This window comes from Equus przewalskii, chromosome 7 (assembly GCF_037783145.1).
Source record: "Equus przewalskii isolate Varuska chromosome 7, EquPr2, whole genome shotgun sequence".
Taxonomy (NCBI): domain Eukaryota; kingdom Metazoa; phylum Chordata; class Mammalia; order Perissodactyla; family Equidae; genus Equus; species Equus przewalskii.
In genome coordinates this window covers 31,228,213-31,251,687 of record NC_091837.1, presented here as the reverse complement: position 1 = coordinate 31,251,687, position 23,475 = coordinate 31,228,213, and the positions used below count along the sequence as shown (strand labels likewise).

General features: G+C 43.8%; 1 protein-coding gene across 1 annotated transcript in view; it reads right to left on the bottom strand.

The window, feature by feature from the left end:
• LOC103560097 (zinc finger protein 850) overlaps nucleotides 1-23,475 on the bottom strand; it is a 57,473-nt gene that overhangs the window by 8,215 nt on the left and 25,783 nt on the right. The window contains 5 exon segments of the mRNA XM_070628026.1: nucleotides 522-617; nucleotides 1,281-1,407; nucleotides 8,947-9,086; nucleotides 14,418-15,132; nucleotides 21,248-21,353. Coding sequence (XP_070484127.1) covers nucleotides 522-617; nucleotides 1,281-1,407; nucleotides 8,947-9,086; nucleotides 14,418-15,132; nucleotides 21,248-21,353 — 1,184 coding nt within the window.

Genomic DNA, 23,475 nt, shown 5'->3' with positions numbered 1-23,475 from the left:
AGGTCACTGTAATAAATCTGAACATCAAGTACAACTATATTCTGAGTCCTTCTAGTGACTCTGAACATGGGATGGTCTTGGGGACTAACTTTGCGCTGCAATGAGACATAAACACTGTTTAAATGCTGAATTAAAAAAAAGAGCTGGATGCAAATGTCTCTTTTCTTTCTTTTTAAGAATTCTTGAATGTACCAGCAGCAGTGTCTCTGACCACAGGGGAGGGGAGGCCAGAGGGAGATGAAGCACGTGAGGGACAGGACACCCCATGAGAAGTCCAGGCCCAGATGCTGCAGGCGGGGAAGAACACCGCGGCCCAGACAAATGTCTGCTTAAGCTACAAACAAGAGGCCACATCTGAGTGCGATTTACCTGAGGAGCTCACGTCAGTTGTTCTGAATCACCACCAAAGCTTTGGAGATTTTGAGAAGAGCTCGCTAAAGCACATTTCAAAGACCGCGACACACTGACAGCTGAGAGTGAACGTCCACCCTCTCCCGCCCACCTGGCTCTCACACACTCACCTGGAGAGTCGGAACTAGGGACTTCTCCATCGCCTACCCAGGGCTCCTCTCCTTGCTCCAACTTGAAGATGACGTCAGGTTTCGTAACTTCATACCCTGTCCAGGGAAACCACAAAGGCCTTGGCTGACTGCTTGGGCTCTAGAGCCTCTGAAGAACGAGGAGGGGCTGGACTCGGAGCTGGCCCAGTGAAGCTACCCGTCTGTGTATCAAGAGTAAATACTCCTCAAAGAAACAGCAATGGCCCCCCTGGTCCTAACAGGGTCCAAGAATCTCGGACTCTAATTCAAGTCCAAACCGTAGGACTCTCCAGAGGCTCTGGAGCCAGTCCTCCTGGGTCAAATCCAGGCTCTTTCACTAACTAGCTGTCAGTTCCTGGGAGTCACTTCACCTCTCTTTGCCTCAATTTACTCACTAGAGAAAAAAGGCGAGTAAATGCACCTGCCACGCAGGATGGCTCTGACGATGAAAGGCGTCAACGTATGAACAGGACGTGGACAGAGGAAGTTACACGCACTACCTGCTACCCCCCACACCCCGAGGACTATTAGTTTCAGAGGCTGCACAACAAAATTAAGACTTCATTACTGGAAGGGGAGAGCCAAATCCCTTCCCTGGGGTCAAAGTCCAAGGAACTCTGCTCTCCTAAATTCAGGTCTAAAATCATTAAAAATTTCAGAAGCCCCAACACTCTCAGCGACTAAAAAAGAAACAGCAAGGCACTGAGCCCAATCTGAGGTCCCCTGGGAAGCTGTCCTTACCCAGTGACACGAGGCTGCTGTAGTTCTCCAACATGACGTCCCTGTATAAGTCCTTCTGGTGGGGGCCCAGCAGCTGCCACTCCTTCTGGGTGAAGTCCACGGACAAATCTTCAAATGAGAATGACTCCTGTAAGAGCAATCCAGGACTCTGAAGCATCGTCACTGTGTGACGTGTGAGGGGGGTACTGGGGCACACCACTCTCATCAGAACAAGGCACGAAGAACCCCGAGTCCACCTCTGCATCACAGTTTGCGGGGTGAAACGCCATGATGTGTCCTTCCATCCCTCCATCTATACAATACATGAGAACTGGAATACATTCACTTACGAATCATGACCAAAATATTTACTGAACCTCAGACTTGGCACCAGAAGAGGCAGTAGCAAAAGAAAGATAATAAAACAATATCCTAAAAACCTGCTTGGTCTTGTAGAGGGCAGTAAATATGCACAGCTATAAATAAAAGAAGCTGTTACAACAAGAAATGAAGGGGCTGGCCCTGCGGCTGAGAGGCTAAAGTTCCATACACTCTGCTTTGGTGGCCCAGGTTTGTGGGTTCAGATCCCTGGTGTGGACATACTCCACTCATCAGCCGTGCTGTGGAGGCATCCCACATACAAAACAGACGAACAGTGGCACAGATGTTAGCTCACCACTAATCTTCCTCGAGCCAAAAAAAAAAAGAGGAAGACCAGCAACAGATGTTAGTTCAGGGTGAATCTACCTCACCAAAAAAAAAAAGGAGAAAAAAGAAATGAAGGGGCACAGCATGGGCCTAAGCAGGGAGGGCACTGCCCTGCTTCGGAGGTTAAATAGGGCTCTATGCAAGAGGTAAAGTTTGAGGTGAGTTCTAGGAAATTAGCAGTGTTTTCCACAAAAAAAGGGGTACAAAGGCATTCTGGAAGATGACAGCTGCACTACGGGATCCAAAAATGGCTAGGGGTGAGGAGGTGCAAACAGGTGAATGAGACAGGACCACAGGGTGTGGAGCAGTGATCAGACCAGAGGCCAGCATGGGACGCTGCGGGTAGCCAACATGGCTGGACACTTGCTGCCGACAGTCCGCCAGGGAAGATTTTACAGCACGGGAGTGACATAACCAAATTTAGGCTTAAGAAAGGTTTCTGGATTTCACATCAAGATGGATTTCTGACCCAAAGTCTCCTGAGATTACAAGAAAATGCAATCACACTCTAAAAAATCCAGAATACTGTCGGAAAATAAGAAACGTGACCATAAACAGCACACCACATACTCTGAGAGAGCTGGTGAACCTGAAGACAGTCAGGGGAAAGCATCCATTTTGAGCAACTGAGAGAAAAAGACCTCAAAACGGACAGAGCTCAGGACACTGCCAGACAATACCAGATGTAAGTTGCGGGAGAGAAGAAAGAGCATGGCGAAGAAAGAAGTTTCAAGAAATGATGGCTGAATGCTCTCCAGATGTGGCAGAAGATCTGAGTCTACAGATTCAAGCAGCTCAGTGAATCCCCAACGGGAATAAAAGAAATCCATGACCTGGCATGTCATGATCAGACCACCACAAAACAAAGAAAACGTGGTGTCACTTACAGGGACAGCAATGCAAACGAGTGCAAACTTCTTACTGTAAAGCGAAAGGCCAGGAGGAGGTGGGACTTAAAAAGTGCTGCAAGCCCTGTTGACCCAGAAATTTGTAGCCAGGAATAATTGTGAAATAAAGACATTTTCTCATGAAGCAAAACCAGGAGAATTCAAGGGCAGCAGACCTGCTTTGAAAGAGTTACCAGTGGAAGATGTTCTAATGGAAGTGATTCCAGAAGGTCAGTCAGAAAATCAAGAATGAAGAAAGAACAGAAATGGCAAATATCTGAGCAAACAGGACACACTTCTCCTCTTAAGTTCTTTAAAGTATGTTTGATGGTTGAAAGCAAAAATCCTAAGACTTTCTGGAGAAGCTTTCAATACATGTAGGTGTGACGTATCCGACTGCTGTAACGCACGGGAGAAAGGATAAAGGGATGTAACAGTGGGAAGGTTTCTACACTCCTATTGAAGTGGCAAACAAAACTTCAAACTTTTGCACTTAATGACATGACCGAAAAATGAAATGACAAGCCATGGACTGGAAAAAATTATTTGCAAATCATATTTCTGATTAAGAACTTGACCCAGAACTTACAAAAAAGACTCTTAGAACTCAATAATAAAAACACAAACAACAATTAAAAAACAGGCAGAATATTTGAATACATTTTATTAAAGAAGATACAGAAATGGCTAATAAGCACATGAAACAATGACCAACATCAGTAGTTATTAAGGAAAGCAAATTAAAACCATACTGACATACCACTTGACATTCACTAGAATGACTATCATCCGACAGACAATAACAAATGCTGGAAAGGACATGGAGAAACTGGAACTTCATACTGGTAGGAATACAAAATGGTTCAGACACTACGAACGGAGGCAGTTTCTTAAAAAGGTAATATAATTTTACCATACAACCCAGCAATTATACTCTTAGGTATGCGCCCAAGAGGAGTGAAAACACACACACACAAAGCCCTGGACATGACTGCTCGAATCAGCACTACATGTAACCACCAAAAGGTGTTAAGTAACCCACATGTCCATCAAGTGGGGAATGGATAAACAAAACGTGGCGTATCTATACATGGAATACTAGCCAACAAGAAAAAGAATGCATTTCTGACATATGTTAAAACATGGCTGGACCTCAAAAAAATCTGCTGATTCAAAGAAGCTAGACACAGAAGATCATACAAAATACAAATCCATTTACACAAAATATCCAAAAGGAAAATCTACACAGAGAGTAAGCAAAGCAAAGGCTGCCTCGGGCTGAGGACGGGAACAGGGACTGAGTGAAAACGTCACAGATTCTCTTGGGGTGATGGAAGCCTTCTAAAGCTGGATTGTGAGGATGGTTACAACATCATGTTACAAAAAAAAAATCACTGAATTATACACTTAAAATGGGTGGATTTTACTGAGGTCATAGTTCAATAAAGCTATTAAAAAAGATAATAGAATACTAATAAATTTATGCCAACATATTGGACAACTTAGATGAAATAGATATATTTCTTGAAAAACAATGTCCTCAAAAGTGACACAGGAAGGGGGCTGGCCCCGTGGCCGAGTGGTTGGGTTCGCGCGCTCCACTGCAGGTGGCCCAGTGTTTCGTTGGTTCGAATCCTGGGTGCGGACATGGCACTGCTCATCAGACCACGCTGAGGCAGCGTCCCACATGCCACAGCTAGAAGAACCCACAACGAAGAATACACAACTATGTACCGGGGGGCTTTGGGGAGAAAAAGGAAAAAATAAAATCTTAAAAAAAAAAAAAAAAGTGACACAGGAAGAAATAGAACATCTGAATTAGTCCCGAAACTGTTAAAGAAATTCACCCCCACAATTTAAAACCTTCCTTCAAAAAACTCAAGGTCCAGATGGCTTCAGAGAGGAATTCTTCCCAATATTTAAGGAATAAATAAAATGATCTCACATAAATTCTTTCAGAGAACAGAGAAAGACAGCTAACTTCTCAACTCATTTTATGAAGGCAGCAGACCTCTAATCCCAAACCAGACAACACAACAATTAACTCTTAAAGAATCAAAATCCCTAACAAAATATTAACAAATTGAGTCAACCATGCATAAAAAGCATAACATGGCCTGATCGAATGAGGTTTCCCGCAGCAGTGCAAGACAGCCTGAACATGCAGAAATAAATAAACGTTATTAATAAAGGAGGAAAACCATTATCACTCAACAGATGCAGAAAAGGCATGGGATGAAAATCTGTTAATTGTAAATATGATCAAGAAACTAGGCACAGAGGGAAAATTAATCTGATAATCAAGATCTACAAAATATCTACAGCCAGCATCATACTTAATGGTAAAACACTGAACACCTGCCCCCTTGGGACTGGAAAGGCACTGTCCAACAGAATTTTTTTGTGATGATTGAAATGATCTATATCTGCACCATCCAGTCTAATAGCCACGAGCCACAAGTGTCTACTGAACACTTTAAAAGTTACTAAGAACTTTTTAATTTAACTAATTTAAATTTAAATAGCACATGTAGCTAATGGCCACCTGTTGTATAATGAAGAATCTGTCTGGTTTTTGTCCCAGCTTTCTGGGATGGAGCGTCTAAAGCCTTGGAATTTCCCCAGTGACAGGAGAGTCTGATACCCACGGCAGGCTCCTCCTGAGCTTATGCTAACAAGGTGACTCATGGTGGCTCCTAGATAGTTTCCAGATGGGCACTGGCCATGCTGGAAAGAGATGATTCGAGGGTGGGGGCTTTGAGCCAGATATCAGCCCGACCTCCAGGGAGGGGAGGAGGACTGGACACTGAGTTCAATCACATGGTCAACGATTCGATCAATCAGACCTGCATCATGAACACCCAACAAAAACTCAGGACACTGGAGCCGCAGGTGAGCTTCCTGGCTGGTGAACACACAGACGTGTCCAGGAGGGTGATGTGTCCTGACTCCATGCGGAGAGGGCACGGAAGCTCCATGCTGGGGACTCTCCCAGACCTCACCCTATGTGTGTCTTCATTTGGCTGCTCCCAATTTGTGTCCTTTATAACAACACTGTAATTGTAAGTACAGCACTTTCCTAAGTTCTGAGTTGTTCCAGTGGAACCCCCTCAAATTTGTCAGTCTGTCAGAAGTGCAAGTGGCCTGGGGACTCCCAAACTTACAGCTAGCAACTGAAGTGAGGGCAGTCTTGCTGGACCAGATAGGTAGTGTCAGAACTGAATTGCTGTAATGTGCTAACAGTAGACAGAGCAGGTAGAGCAGGGATGCATTCCAGTCCACACCATACGGAAGTCCTGGCCAGCACAATAATGCAAGGAGAAAGCATGAATACTGGAAAGGAGATGCAAAACCCTCATGCACGGTACGATGGCAAACGAAGAAAATCCAAAGGACTCTACAAACAATTAGAATTAGTTAATTATGGATGTTCTCCTTTGACACCACACCAAAACTAATCAACTGGTAGTCTCTTAAAGATGAGTTGCAATGTGGAATCTTCATCTTTATTAATGAACTTCTCATATTCTGTTACATTAAAATCTACTGTTTTATCTTGCTCTTTGAATGGATCATTTACCCATTAATGCTTTCATAACATCACATATTGGTCATGTGGAAAATACTGGTCCCCTGAGTTAAAATCTCACAAAAGACAGCTTTACCAGTTAATTCTGTAAATATTTAATGTAGAAATAATGCCAATTTTACTAAACTTTAGAATACAGAGCAAGAACATAACCCTAAACTTTCTGATACCAGCATAACCTTGATAACAAAACCCCGTAAGGATACTGCAAGAAAGGCAAGGCCAAGGCCAACTGACATACGAGTGTTAACATGAAAATCCTAAACAATGCTACCACACTCCACTGAGCAATGCAGGAAGAAGAAAACATCAAGACTAAATCGGAGCTTATTCCAGAAAGTCAAGGTTGGTTGAACATTAAAAAAAAAAAAAAAATCAATGATATTCACTACCTTAACAGATTAAGAAAAAATACATAATCACCTCAATAGATGCAGATACAACATATCTGCAAATGGAAGAACAAACATAGCAAGAACTACAAATAAGAAAAAAGTCTAACACAGAGCTTTTAAAAAGCATGTTTAAAATTTTCAAAAAGAAGGACTAGATTTCGTAAGGAAGGAATATGTAAGTATGAAAAAGAATAAGCAAATTAAAAAAACTAACACTAAAAACTGAAAAGCAATCAACATTTATTTGTTATAAAAAGTTTTGCCTAACTAGGAATTCAGTGGAATTTCTTTTTACTAAAAAAGAATAGTATTGCTGATCTTTTTGTGAACATGGAAAATCTAATCAGATCTAAAGAAAAATTATTAGAATTAATAAGTGGGCTTAAGAAGTTCCTGGATACAAAGTTAATATGCAGAAATCTAGTATATTTTTATGTTTTGACAACAAAAAATTTTAAAAATTAATAAATACATTTTAAGATACCATTTACTGTAGAAATGGCTAATTGCAGGTCTGGGGCAAAAAATGTACAAACTGAGCCTTGATATATCTTGCCATGTAGTATTCTAGTTAATAAGAAATAACAGAAGTAGGACGTTATTATTTTGCAGCCCCTAAGGAAATAACCCATCTAGTCAATGATCACAGAAAGCTGCCTGCATGACAAAGACACAAGCAGACATTGTGCACCTCCTGAAAGAAGGACACACCACAGACTCTGAAGCATTCTTGCCAAGAAGTCAAACTTGAAGCTGATCAGGCCTCTAGATCAGATCTGTCCAAACAACTTTCCGTGACGATGGAAACATTCTTATCTGTGCTATCCAATTCACGGCTGTCCAGTTTGTGGCTACTGAGCACTGGAAATGTGGCTAGTGTGAATGACGAATTTAATTTAATTAATTTAAATTTAAACAGTCGTTTGTGGCCAGTGGCTTCTGTACTGGACAGCACAGCTCTAAATGTACCTATTCATAGGAATCACCGTGACAGAATAGATTAACAACGCTGTAGGGAAGCAATTAGAAAAATCCAGACATTGGGAAACTCTACAGAATAAATGACCTGGCTTCTTCAACAAATAATTTGGCTAGAAAAAAGGAGAAGAGCGAATAGATTAAAAGAGACTTTAGAGACAGATCAACCGATACATTGTATGAACTTTACTTGGATTCTAAATCAGGTGCAAACAATTTATGAATTTTATGAGACAACTGGATATCTGAACAGACTGGATTTGGTGACATTAAGAAGCTACCTTAATTGGAGAGAAAGGTGCAACTGCAATGAATCTCACAAACAAAACGTCAAGTGAAAGAAGCAAACCACAAATGAGCATCTACCACAGCAGACAAACCAAGTGCCGAGTTTAAGGAATCAGATTCAGGAGCAAACGAGGAAGACAGACAAGAAAACAGGCACCAGCCAGGGTCCTGGTCCCGTGTGCAGGGGAGCAGAGGAAGAGCTGAGTTTCAGCCAGAAGGTTCTAGTTCCTAACGTAAAGGGAGGTTTCACGGGTATTCAGTTGATGATAATTCATTAAGCTGTACTTTTACATTTTCTGTATTTTTCTGCATGTGAATTCTGCTTCACAATTAAAGAGATAAATAAATAAATAAATACTGATGGTCACTAAGTTCTGCTCTGGCATTCTCCCCTTGGTCACACTGTGGAAAATGGTGAAAAATGGCCATAAGACCCAGGTATTTATTACATTTCTCATTACCTACTATATCATTTATTCAAAGACTTCATCATGGAATGACCAAGAAATATTAACTTTCTACGAAGAATCAGTTTGCTTTTTCATTTGGATAACGCAACTCATATAAATGTTCGCGTTTATTACAACTGCCAAAAATTTGAGAACCAGTTTGCAGCTCAAATTCAGTAATTATGGACACTATGGCTTACAAAAATTCAAACCTTAAGAACTTTCAAGGCCCTATAGTTAATATATCACTGCTCCAATTTTATCCCAATCTGGATCTTCCATTCTGAGGCTATTTTCCCCTGATTTCTTAACTTTTCTTACTTTGTTTCACTGGAAGACACAGACCACCTTCAATCCCCAGGAAAAATAATGAGGAACAAACAATCGACTCACCTGCAACATGGTCACGTTCTGCTGCCTACATGAGACGACTCGCAAGTCCGAGACGGGTCCTCTCCTGATGTGCTTCTGGTCTGAGGTCCTGGCTGGGTCTCTCACACTGAGAACGAAGTCCTGGTTCCAGGAGCTCCTTTCTTATCTCACATGAGCAGGCTTATTTGCAGGGAACCAGGATCTGTGGACTCAGGGACAAATGCACTTTAACTGGAATACTCACACTGCACCTAAAACCTTTTCCTCTCTTGACAGGGACTAGGAATTCCTGATCATCTAAGGCCAGAGTGTGTTTTCTAGATAACCGAAACAGGGCAAGTAGGGCAGCAACAGGCCACAGCATAAAGGAGCAGAAGTCTGCATCTCTGCAGACAGATACAGAAACATCAGAAACAAAGGAACTGTGAGATCATTCCACGCTCACTGTGGACACTGAAGTACAAACCTCTTTAACAGATGCTGTGAAGCACTAGACAATTCTACTTCAGGCAGATAGAATTTTGGAAAACTTACGTGATTTGTATTAAGACGGATCTGAGTTTCACTCGACCTTTTCCCTTTACTGGCTGTGTGTCTGGGCAAAAACAAACTAACTAACTTCATCTCTCTGAGCCTTCTTTTCCTATTAAAATCTTCTATAACCTTCCTAACTTATGCCTGCCAGTTCTAGCAATTTCTGAGGGAAGTGTGTTAAAATCTCCCAAGATGATACAGATTGGTCAATTTTTCCTCATAATCCTGCTGATGCCTGGATTATGTATTTGTGAAATGTACAGAGCTTACGTATTTCTGGAGAATTATTCTTTAACCATTAGATGATAACATTCCACATCTCAAATAACACTCCTTTCTTGCCTACTAATCTTCCATTTTTTTACCTGCCAAAACGGTGAAGATAAAGTGGACCTGTGGGTCCAACTGAACAGTCGGATTCTGAGGAATAAACGAGACTACTTCCTCGTGATGACAAGACCTGACACCTGAGTGCCTTCTACACGTCATACAAAATGCCACACACCCTGTAACGTAACCCTTACACATGACCCAGCAGGGCTCTGATCTCTCTGATAATCTGTTTTACAGAAAAACTGAGGCAAAGTGACATAGCTGTGCCCATGACTGCACAGCTATTAAAGAGCAGAACTGGAAGGTTATTTTTTTCTTGCTATGTTCAGGGCATTTGCCACCAAAATCATAACATCATTTGTGTGCATCTATGTACGTACACACACACTGACCACACAGCCTGCAATTAGCTGTCATTTCTATGTACACCTTCAGTCACCTTATTCCCACAGACACATACATCAACAGCCTGCTCATGCCCATATCATACTAAAAAGCAGCACTTAAAAAGCCAAGTTCTGCTCTTTCATTCTTTTCTGTGATTCAAACTTCAGTGCCAACTCAGAAAGACACACTGAGGTTTCTCCCAGTTACACAAGAGATGATTCCTCTATATATCAAAATATGAAAACATATGCATCTTAGGATAGGAGCTGGCACACAGCAGCACTAAAGAAATATTAGCCATAATTATCATTACAAAAGTAAAATCTGACAGCAAAATTTAGAAATGTATACATGCTAAATAAGAAACAACTGTTATCTATGATTATCACCACACCACAGGTAACCATTCTTAAGAGATGATTGAAACTACATGGATATATATTTTTTTCTTGAGGAAGATTAGCCCTGAGCTAACTACTGCCAATCTTCCTCTTTTTGCTGAGGAAGACTGGCCCTGAGCTAACATCCGTGCCCACCTTCCTCTACTCTATACGTGGGACACCTACCACAGCACGGCTTTTGCCAAGTGGTGCCATGTCCGCACTCAGGATCCAAACTGGCGAACCCGGGGCCACCGAGAAGTGGAACGTGCGAACTTAACCGCTGCACCACCTAGCCAGCCCCTACATGGATATTTTTAACAAAAATATAAGGATATGGTCACATTTAACAAATGCTTTTGTTTTTTTTCCTAACTATGCAAAGACCATCTTTCCAGGTTAATAAACATAGTTCTATAATATCAACATCTTTCTTATATAAAATGATAAAAGGGTAGAAAATAAAGTCTTCTCATAACAGAAAAAAACACATAAAATATGCAGGAATATACTTGACAAGAAATATGAAAGATCCATATGAAACAAACTAAAAATACCAACGTGGGGGTCGGACCCCTGGCCAAGTGGTTAAGTTCTCACGCTCCACTTCGGCGGCCCAGGGTTTCGCCAGTTCAGATCCTGGGCATGGACGTGGCACCACTCATCAGGCCACAGTGAGGCAGCGTCCCACATGCCACAGCTAGGACCCCAACTAAAATATGCAACTATGTACTGGGGGGATTTGGGGAGAAGAAGGAAAAAAAAAGATGATTGGCAACAGATGTTAGCTCAGGGCCAATCTTACAGAGAAAGCCAACGGGAACTATGAAAATAGACTTCACACATGTACAGTCTGGTCTTGTTCTGGCATAGGAAGACTTCACACAGTAAAGATAATTTAGCCCCAAATGATTCATATCTTCAGTCAACTCCAATTACAATGTCAAAAAGTTTTTAACAAGCAATTCTAAAGTTTACCTAGAAGGAAAAAGTTTCAGAAACAGCTTGGACACTTTTGGAAATACAAAATGAGTATAAACAAATCCACATAATATTAACATATATTATAAAATTATAATAACCAAAAAAGCAGGGGCTGGCTCTGTGGCCGAGTGGTTAAGTTCGCGTGTTCCGCTGCAGCAGCCCAGGGTTTGGATCCTGGGTGTGGACATGGCACCGCTCATCAGGCCACGTTGAGGCGGTGTCCCACATCCCACAACTAGAAGGACATGCAACTAAGATATACAGCTGTGTACGAGGGGTTTGGGGAGATAAAGCAGAAAAAAAAAAAGATTAAAAGATTGGCAACAGTTGTTAGCCCAGGTGCCAATCTTTAAAAAAAAGAAAAAAAAGCAGAAAAGAGGGGCCAGCCCTGTGGCACAGTACTTAAGTCCAGCATGCTCCGCTTTAGCAGCCCAGGTTCATAGGTTCAGATCCCAGGCACAGACCTACACCACTCATCGAGCCATGCTGTGGTGGCGACCCACATACAAAATAGAGAAAGACTGGCACAGATGTTAGCTCAGGGCTAATCTTCCCCACCAAAAAAAAAGCAGAAAAGAGCTACAGATGAATAAAGCATAAAGGTGCAAAAACATAAGAATTTAGCGTGCAATATATGTGGCATTTCAACGCCATGAGTAAAACGGGACTACTTGATAATAAATAGAAGTGGTTAACACCTGAAAGAAAACAGAGCCAGTTGTCTATCTCATACATTACAACAAACTACTTTCAGATGGACTGGAATTTAAAATAATGGAGACCAAGACAATCCCTGAAGAAAACACAGGTGAGTATTTGTACAATTTTGGAAAGACTTTCCCTACATGGGATACAAAGGCAAAAGCCGTATTTGTTTTAAGAAACAGTCAATAAACTTAACCACTAGAAAATCTAAAAACCTCTGTGTGGTTAAAAAAAAAAATCATCACACATACACACACTACAAATGAGGAAAATATAACTACCACAAATACGTCATTTTCTTTGCATTATTTGCTTTCATTTCAGGTAATAAAAATTCCGGCATTGTGACAATAAAACTACGTTTATCATTCAAACCATTTCCTTAAGGAGATTGTAAAATCACTATTTCCTTCCTAATTCTGTCAGACGACGTGGTGAACTCGGTTGGGTTTCACACAGCACTTTTCGAGAGCAGAGACCCCTGTGTGAAACGAGGTCCATTTGCCGCAGCGAGGGCAGAGACGAGAGTTTCGGGGGAACGGGTATCGCGGGGTGTCACAGCCATCCGGGCAGTTTTAAAATCTGTCTCACGATGTTTAAATGTGTTACTTAGAACCACGCAGACTCGACCTTTTCCCGCTTTAATTTGCACAAATGTTTCTGAAAGCCGGCCCCGGAGGGAGAGGGCTCCCCTGAACCCCGGGCGTGTGGCCCTGCGCCCCAGCCCTTCCCCGACGGCCCGGCCGCCCCCCGCTCTGCCCCGGCGACACCGCGGCCCTCCCCGCCCTCAGGAGGTCCACTCAGCGTCAAGTCCTGCGGAAATGTCGGCGGACAGGCAGAGAATAAGGGATCATCCACACTTACTCTGTGCCAGAGGGTTTACACACCATGCTGTCTCTGACGCACTCAGCACCCACTACAGCGGCAGCACCGAGCACCGAGGTTCAGCAACGTGCCCAACACCGACGACACACCCAGAAAGTCCCACGCAGGGCGCCCCGGAGCCGGTGACCACAGCCCCGCAGGGCCCGGCTTCCGTTCCCAGCACAGGCGCCACACGGTGCCCGCGCGCAGACGGCGGCCCGGCGGACGGAGGATCAGAGCCACACGGTGCCCGCGCGCAGACGGCGGCCCGGCGGACGGAGGATCAGAGCCACACGGTGCCCGCGCAGACGGCGGCCCGGCGGACGGAGGATCAGAGCCACACGGTGCCCGCGCGCAGAGAGCGGCCCGGCGGACGGAGGATCAGAGCCACACGGTGCCCGCGCGCAGAGAGCGGCCCGGCGGACGGAGGATCACAGCCACACGGTGCCCGCGCGCAGAGAGCGGCCCGGCGGACGGAGGATCACAGCCACACGGTGCCCGCGCGCAGAGAGCGGCCCGGCGGACGGAGGATCACAGCCACACGGTGCCCGCGCGCAGAGAGCGGCCCGGCGGACGGAGGATCACAGCCACACGGTGCCCGCGCGCAGAGAGCGGCCCGGCGGACGGAGGATCAGAGCCACACGGTGCCCGCGCAGACGGCGGCCCGGCGGACGGAGGATCAGAGCCACACGGTGCACGCGCAGACGGCGGCCCGGCGGACGGAGGATCAGAGCCACACGGTGCCCGCGCGCAGACGGCGGCCCGGCGGACGGAGGATCAGAGCCACACGGTGCCCGCGCGCAGACGGCGGCCCGGCGGACGGAGGATCAGAGCGGGAGCGGGAAGCTCTCAGGGGCCAGGTGACGAAACTCCCCAGGTTAAGCTTCGGCTCCCCACGCGGGACGACACATTTCAAGGAAGGAGACTCATGACACGCTGTAACGGCTTAAGCACCATATGCAGCATAGTCCCAATTTTCTTTTCTTAAAGGAAATATAAATAAGATGGACCAAAAACACACCTGTTGACTTAAAGAAATGCCCCAAAATGCTGGCAGTGACTCTCTTGTTGACGGGATCACGAATGAGTTCCATTTGGATGTGTTTATCGAGATGCTCCAAACTGACTACAGTAAACACATTTTAAGTTGATAGGAAAACATACAAATATTCTTTAAAATGTTAAAGTCCTTAACTCAGGGAAACAACAGACAAGCAGAGTAGTTTCATTCCAGCACCACACGGCTCAAAGTAAACAATAAGTAATAATTAAAGTAGGTTGTTAATTATGCAAAAAAACACAAACCTAGGGAAAAAAATACCACTCCTTGCCGCTGCCTCATTTTCAGATAAACCGTGAGGCCCAGGCACCGCGAGCCAGCTGTGCGGGGCGGCGGGGGCGGCTCACCGGCGCGGGCCCGGCCGCCCGTCCCGTCCGGAGCTTCTGGGGCCGGGTTTAGCCGAGAAGCCGCTGGGAGCCGCCGCGGGCAAAGGCCGAGCCGGGCGCCGCGGGCCCCGCGCCCGCCGCAGCCTCCCCGCCGCTCCGCCTGGGGCCCCGCGGCCGCTCGCGGCGGCTCCTTCCGCGCAGCCGTGGCGCCCGGGCCCGCGCGGGGCTCCCGGCCGACGACATCCAGCGGCGCCGGGCGGGGCAGCGCCTGCGCTCCGACCTGGAAGGGAGCACCCGCGGTGAGCGCCGCGCCGCCCCGACCCCCGCCCCGGCCGCTGACGCCCACAGCCCCGCACGACCCCGCGTGCCCCGGGGACCCACACGCCCCCAGCCGCCGGCCGCCAGGAACCCCCAGCCCGCAAAGGCGCCCACACCGACCCCAGGCCTCCGCCGTGGGACGCGCCGCACCGGGAACCACGTGCCCCCCCCGCCGCCGGGGGCGGGGGTCCGCGCGCACACACGGGCACGCGCACACTCGCCTCTCGCGTGGCGGCGAGGGACAAAGAGCAGGGCGCAACCCGAAAGCGTCGGTGGCTGTGTGAGTGCGCTTGCGCGAGAGGAGGGCGCCGCCGAACTACATTTCCCAGGAGGCTCCGCGGCATGTCGGCCTCCCGGTGTCCTAGGAACGCTGGTTGCCTAGAGACGCGAGGATGGCTGCCAGCCCAGGGGCGATTTACAGGTACGCGCCTTTGGGAGAAAGGTAGAGGATTCTGGTTTTTAAAGACTAGGAATCCAAATCCATCAGTACGTTAAAAAAAAAAAGACAATTGGCTTAAGAATCCAATTGAGGAAACCACAAAACAATTTTTAATACGTTATCGAAAGCAGATAGGAATTAATCAACAGCAAAAAGTAAAACTGATCCGGAATTCAACTGCTGCGGGGTAAAGTTGTAAATAAGTCACTATCCTTAAAGAAAAAAAAAAGAGAGTAGGGTAGGATGAAAAAATTTTCAAACAGAGAATTCTTATGTTTAAATAGTTCCAGAGGAATTGGAAGAAGGAAACTTTCTATTTATTAAGTTGCCATCATAAAGACACCAAAATCGACAAATGTGTGATTTGAAAAGGATGCTCAGACAAAACTTGATTGTGACTACACATGCAAAAATACTGAGAAACTAACAGAGAGAAGCTGGCAATACCTTACAGAAATACACTATAACCAAGTGGATTCTATTCTAGAAATATAAGGATGATCAGGATATCCGTTAATATTACCATATCAATAAGTATAAGGGAAAAATATAGTCAATAAGATGAAAAGAAAATTTTAAACTTAAAAATACATCCTAGATTTTAAAAAATAATAATAAATTAGAAAACTTTGTATGCTACTTTAACGTGATGAAAATATAGACTTGAACCGGAAAGTTAGTATGCTGCTTAATGGTGGAACATTATGAGGACTTAGGAGCAAGATATAGATACCCAAGCTAAGATTTTAAAACTTGGACTAATATTTGAACTGCAGAACATACAAATAATGTGTTTCATTGATCACTGCAGAAGTATACACATTTCTACACCATTTGGGGGTTTTATTCCATAAATTGTCAGTTATTGCCTGCCTATTTTTCTATTGGGTTATCTTTTTCTACTACATTCATGGAGTTGAATGCAATTGTGTACGAATCCTCAATATGCAATACATGTTTTAATTTTTTTCTGTCTGCTCCTTGTCTTTGAACTTTGTTTATAAAATTGTTGGTCCCTTAGATTTTAGTTTTGACATTATAAAATCTATCTAGCTTTTCCTTTATGGCTTCCTTATGTGTCTTAAGAAATCTTTCTCCATCCTGATATTATACAATATTTCCTTGTATCATCTTCTAATAGTTTAGGCATTTTGCTTCAACATTTAAGTTTTAATCTATCTGGAGTTGTGTGTATGCAGGTAGTGTGAGACATTGATCTAATTTCCTTTTGTTTCCATATGGGAAGCCAATTTCCTAATCTCAAGTATATTAGTTTGCTAGGGCTGCCATAACAAAATGCCACAGACTGGGTAGGGTAAACAATAGAAATTTGTCATAATTCTGGAGACTGGAAGTCCAAGATCAGGGTGTTGGCCGAGTCGGTTTCTTCTGAGGCCTCTCTCCTTGGAATGTAGACGCCGTCTTCTCCTTGTGTCCTCACATGGCCATCCTTCTGTGCATGTCTGTGTCCTCATCTCCTCTTCTTATAAGGACACCAGTCATTTTGAATTGGGGCTATCCATGACCTTATTTTACTTTAATTACCTCTTTAAAGTCCCTATCTCCAAATACAGTCACATCCTGAGGTGCTAGGGGTTAGGACTTCCAACATGTGAATTTGGAGGGGGACACAAGTCAGCCACCAAGTATCAAATGGCCCAATGTTTGTAAATTAACTTCTTTTATATCTGAAGTTCCTCTATGTGCAAGGGTCCCTTTCTGGAATCTTTTCTGTTCCATTGACCTATTAGTCTATCGCTGTATGAATACCACATTGCTTTATTATTCTAGCTTAATAAAAACCTCTTGTGGGGCCCGCCAGGTGGCGCAGCAGTTAAGTTTGCACGTTCCGCTTTTGTGGCCCGGGATTCGCCGGTTTGGATCCCGGGTGCGGACACGGCACCACTTGTCAAGCCATGCTGTGGCAGGCGTCCCACATATAAAGTAGAGGAAGATGGGCACAGATCGTTAACTCAGGGCCAGTCTTCCTCAGCAAAAAGAGGAGGATTGGCAGCAATTAGCTCAGGGCTAATCTTCTTCAAAAAAACCCCTCTTGTATCTAGAAGGGAAACCTCCCCTAATTGTTGTGTTTGTTCATTATTGTCTTGGATAGTTTGAGACCTGTAAACTTTCATGTAAATGTTAGAATCTGTATGTCACATTTCAAGAAAAAATTCTTTTATTGTTTTGATCAGAACCATATTAAATTTATATTTTGTAAGAATCATTTTTAGTATATTGACTACTCCATCAATATTGTATATCTTTCAATTTTTCAGTTCTTTTATGAACTTTGATAGCATTTTATTTTATTCCTAAATTCTGTTTATATAACTTTTTAAAAGATTTATTCCTAGCTAGCTCTCATTTTAAATTCCATATTGTACAGTATAATATGTATTCCTTAGTAGCTTATCATTTTTATTGATATTATGAAGAAGAGGTTTTTTTTCCTAGTATATTTTCTTGCTGACTGTTAATTGTGCTATGGACTGAATGTTTGTGTCCCTCCAAAATTCATATGTTGAAATCCTAACGCCCAGTGTGGCTATATTTGGAAGTGGGGTGTCTAAGGAAATTAAGGTTAAATGAGGTCATCATGTGGAGGCCCTAATCCGGTAGGATCTGTGTCCTTATAAGAAGAGACACCAGGGAACTCAATCGCTCCCTCCAGGGGCACACAAGGAAAGGCCGTGTGAGGACATAGCAATATGGTGGCTATCTACAAGCCAGGAAGAGAGCTCTCGCCAGAAACTGACCATGCTGGCTCTTTGATCTTGGACTTCCAGCCTCCAGAACTGTGGGAAAATAAATTTCTGTTGTTTAAGGCATCCAGTCTGTGGTATTTTGTTACTGCAGCCAGAGCAGACTAAGACAGATGGGGTCTAGGAACAGCATTGATTTGTGTCTAGCAACAGTGCTAAAATCCTTTCCAGATCTTGCCTCTAACAACCACAATTATCCTTCTTTACTTCCAGTCCATGTAACACTTGCTCTTCATTTCTTATCTTACTGCATTGATTAGGGTGTCAGTTCCATGCTTAGTAGTATGAGAACTAGAGGGGTCACCTCAGTAGTTCCTGACTTTAGCTATGATGTTTCTAAAGTCTTACTGGAAGTATGATGTCTGCTGTGGGGGTTGGTAGCTATCCTTTATTACCTTAAAAGGAAATCAGCTTCCATTCTGAGTTCATTAAGGATTTTATCACAAGGAATTGCTTAATTAATTAATTAATTAATATGATGAATATTTTTTAATGAACTCTAATATTGAATTATCTTGGACATATTATTTACTTATAGGGTTGAACAGTATGAAATTATCCTTTTGCGGGTTGGTCCACTTGCTCTTCTACATAGTAGATCACTTCAACATTTCATGGCTATTTAGATCTCAGTTTCCTGGTTCAGCTAGGCAGTCGTGTCTCTCAGGCAGCTGCAATCAGCTGGCGGCTGGATTTGGAACAGCGGGGTGGGGCTGGGACACGTGGCTGGTGGGGGCATCTCTCGGTATTCCATGTCTCAGGCCTCTTCGTGTGAGCTGTCTGGACTTCGTCACAGCAGGCCAGCCTCAGGGCAGTTGGACAGCTGACCTGGCAGCTGAGTCTTCACTGCTGAGCATTCATTTGAGCGAGGTGGAAGCTGCAGCTCCTTTGATGACCGTGCCTTGGGAACCACACAGCTTCATTTCTGCTGCATCCCGCCAGCTATGAGCAATTCTCCAGCCCATCTGGATTCAAGGAGCAGGGGGCATAGACCTCCCTTCCCAGTGGGCGGAATGGCACAGTCACATTGTCACATTGTCGAAGAGGATGCTGCGTAGGAAATATTGTTGCAGCCATCTTTGGGAAACAGCTTACCACAGCCTGCCTCTCTGGCTTTAACAGTTCACATCTGTAAGCTATACTCATCTCCTCCAAGACCCCAATGTCTCACCAATCATGGCAGCAGGTTGAAGTCCAGGACCTCATCACCTAAATCAGCTACTGCCGCACCAGAGGCTCTTTGGGACTGCTCCCTAGGGTGCAGCTCCTTAGGTGCTACTCCTCTCAGTCTGAAGACCTGCGAACTAAAGGACAAGTTATTGTCATCTTACACACCCAAAATATAATAGTGGGGCAGACATAGGAAATCTGCTCCCATTCAAAACCGGGGACAACAGGAGTCCCCACAAGGCAGCCACGGGCCCATAGAAATTCCTAAGTCCTGCTGGGTCCGTGTAGGGTTCACTCCTGCTCACTTGGAGTTCAGAGCTCTTGGCTGCACCCTCTGTGTCTAAGCCTGCCTTCCTTCCTTATGCGTAAAAATGACCCATGTTTGCAAGTGGGTATCCTTCTCAGCCCCCTTCCTGCCCCAAAAAGGCTGTGAGTCCAAAGATCTCTTTTTATTTTGGACAGGTTGATAGGGCTGTTTTAAAAACTTTGTGGCATCTGTGCATGTATTTATACTATCTTTCTGTTTATAATTAGCTTTTGTTTTTTCCACTTTTTGCCGTGAGTCCTCCAATTAACCCATACTTCTACCATAATTTTGTCCGGTATTTTTCTTTCTACTCAAACACTTTCCAATTTCACCATTTTTCTTTATTAGCCACTCATGTTAGCCCCTTAGTTAGCATCTCTGCAACCTCAAGAAATGGAAAATATTCTTGGGAATTGAGGTTGTCATGAAGTTTTCTTCAAAATGATTCTCCGCCCGGGTCTGCAATTGAGTTCTTGGAACTTACCGACTGACTCCATGGCCCACCTCACTGAGGGCTTGTTGATTGACCTCTATTCTTAAAGAGGTAAGCTCCCAATTTTCTGTTCTGAGAGTATTTTGGTAGAGAAGGAGTTTGGTAGTTGTACATATGTGTTGTTGGGGGATACATAGGAAATGAGAAAAAAAAACCTTGTGGGTTTTTATGTATCAATTAGGCAAAAGCCACATCCCCCCGAAATCTCTTGGAGATTAAGACTCTGTCTGCCTTGGGCTCTCTGTGGGCTTTCCGTGAGAGCACAGCCTGAAGACTCTTAGCAGCTCTATTAGGAGAGAGGGTCCACAGAGGTATTCCCCTGAGATCCTTAGGAGGCTTTTTTTGGGGGTCTGAAGGGGTTCATGAGGCACCCCCTTAGATCCTTCTGAAATCTTACCTCAGGACATTATAGTCCCTGAGGAACTTCTTACTTTGAGAACTTTTACTAGCTGAAAAGACTGTTCTGGGCCATTTCACATTTCCTCCAGGGAATGGTTCATTTTTCAGTTCTTCTCTCCCTCTCTCGTTTTATTGTAATTAGTGAGAAGAGGCCAGGTAGCACCTGGACGCTGTGCCTAGGAAACTCTTAGCTGGACTATTGGAGGGCATTAGGTACATTTTCTATTTTCCATTTACATTAGGTGACAGTATTGAGCAACTTTCTGCCACCACATAACAAAGTCCCCTTCTCTCCATGTTCCCATAACACTATCCTCATGTTCCTTCAAGCCCTCAACAGCAACTTCCTTGATGACCTTAGGGTCTACTAATACCCTCCCTAAGGGCCCTGCAGGCTTTCACTCATGTTTTCCTCAAGAGACGAGCCAGTGCCAAAGCCAGTGGCACATGTTTTAAGACTTTGTTACAGTAGCACTCCACTTCCAATACCAGATTTCTGTTACAATTACTGTTGCTGCCTATAATATCACCCCAAAACTCTATAGTGTATGGAACAAAGATGTTACTGTCTCTCATGGTTTCTGTTGGTCAGGAATTCAGGGAAGGTCTGGCTGGCAGTGCTGGTGCAGGAGCTCTCATGCCATTGCTGTCCGTCAGCTGCTGGAGCTAGAGAGTGTGGCATTGGGACATATGGGGCGGATGGTCTCTCTTTCTCTGCAGGTAGCCTCAGAGCCTCGCTAGGTGTTTAGATGGACTCTGAGGTTTCCTCCTAGCACCACAGCCCGAGGGGACTGCTCACATGGTAGCCAAAAGCTTCAAGAACAAGTACTCCAGCGAGGAAAGCGGAAGCGGCATTGCCTTTCGCGGTGTGGGAAGCCACGAGGCAGCACTTCCATCATTGTCTTCCGCTACAGGCGAGTCTGCGGCCAACAAGACTCGCAATGGGAAGAGTGGCACAGCCACGCTGTAGAAGAGGATGTGAGATGGAAAAGAAAACTTGCCACATGTCAAAAATGGTCCCTTATTGGTAATTTCATATAGTTCAGCCTAATACAGACATGTATGAATGGGTGGAGAAAGAAACCTGGATTCCATTTTATTCAGAAAATTTTCATCTATTAGATTGACCTATAATTATTTTTTTCCCTACTGTCTCCAGATTTGCTTGCGAAGATTATACCAGGATTGTAAAATGAATTTTGGAGTAATCTATCCTTTCAAAATTATTGTAACACTGTTTGTATAACATAGTGATGATCAAGTCCTTCCATGTTTGGTGAAATTTTACTGCTCAATAATCTAGGCTTGCTACATTTCATGAAGGTAAGTTTTTGACTCCAGTTCAATTTCCTTGTTTGTTACTGATTTATTCAGTCTTGCTTTTTCTGCTTGCTCAATTTTGGTAAGGTATAAATTGCAAGGAAATTGCAAGATTTTATCTAAATTTTCATATGTAGTGGTACATGGTTATCCGTAGTATTCTCCTATAATTAAAAAAATCTGGGGCTGGCCCGGTGGCACAGTGGTTAAGTTCACACATTCTGCTTCAGCGGCCCGAGGTTCACTGGTTTGGATCCCAGGCACAAACCTACGCACCACTTGTCAAGCCATGCTGTGGCAGGCATCCCACATATAAAGTAGAGGAAGATGAGCACAGATGTTAGCTCAGGGTCAGTCTTCCTCAGCAAAAAGAGGAGGATTGGCGGCAAATGTTAGCTCAGGGCTAATCTTCCTCGAAAAAAATCTAATTATCTGCATTTATGTCCCCCTTTCATCTAACATTAGTAACAAGTACTTTCTCATGAGTGTTCACGAGTCTGTCACGAGAAGACTACAAATAACTTGCCGCGTGTCCACTGCTCCTCCTATCCAACCCCTCGCCTCCTCCGCAGAGACGTTCTCCTGAGTATGTTGATCATCCTCTGGTTTTTTGCTTCATTGTTTTATCACATACACATGTATGCCTAATTAATATGTAATCCCATTTTATTGTGGCCTTTAACAATGGTATTATGTTATAGGCAGCCTTCTGAAAATGACTTATCACTCAGTGTTAGGTATCTAGGACCTAGACATGTTGTTGTTTATTCAATTGTAGTTTATTTCATAGATGCATAATATTCCATTGACTCTATATTATAGTTTATTCATTCTCCTTTTACATCTTTATTAGATTTATTTTGTTTTGTTTTTTTGCAATAATTACAAATTCACCTGCAGTGTAAAAAGTAATAGAAAGAAATTCCTTATACACTTTGCCCAGTTTACCCCAATGTTTAACATTTTGCAAAACTATAGTATAATATCACAGGCAGAATATTGACATTGATACAATTCACAATATTTATTAAGATTTCCCCAGTTTTACTTACACTCACCTGTGTGTTTGTGTGTGTATTAAGTTCTATTCAATGTTATCTATGTAGAGGTTCATGTATCAACAACCACAGTAAACATACTGAACAGTTCCAACACTACAAGACGACTTATTTTTTTTATATTTTGCACTTTGATACTTTTGAAAATGGATTCATTTTACTAAATCCCAATTTATAAAGTTTTTCTGAGGTGTTTAGATATAGAATTGACTTGGATATATTGACCTGACATCCAATGACCTTGCTAAATTCATTTTTTTTCTCTTTTCCTTTTTTTTTTGGGGTGAGGAAGATTGGCCCTGAGCTAACATCTGTTGCCAATCTTCCTCCACTTTGCACGTGGGATGCGACCACAGCATGGCTTGATGAGCAGTGCATAGGTCTGCGCCCAGGACCCAAACCCACAAACCCTGGACCCCGGAGAGGGAGTGCCCAACCTAACCACTATGCCGCAGGGCCAGCCTCCATTTTTTCTTTTTAACTATTTTATTTAGAAATGATTTCATACTACTGAAAAGTTGAAAAAATAGTACAGAAATACAGAATTTATAGAATAGTAAAGAATTCCTAATATCTTTTACCTACCTTCCCCAAATGTTAACATGGTACCATGTCTGCTTTCTCGATACGAGAACTTATTTTTCTTGAAAGGTAGGAGCATGAGTTGCAGACGTAACTCCTCTGCGCTCCCAGACACTTCAGCAAGTA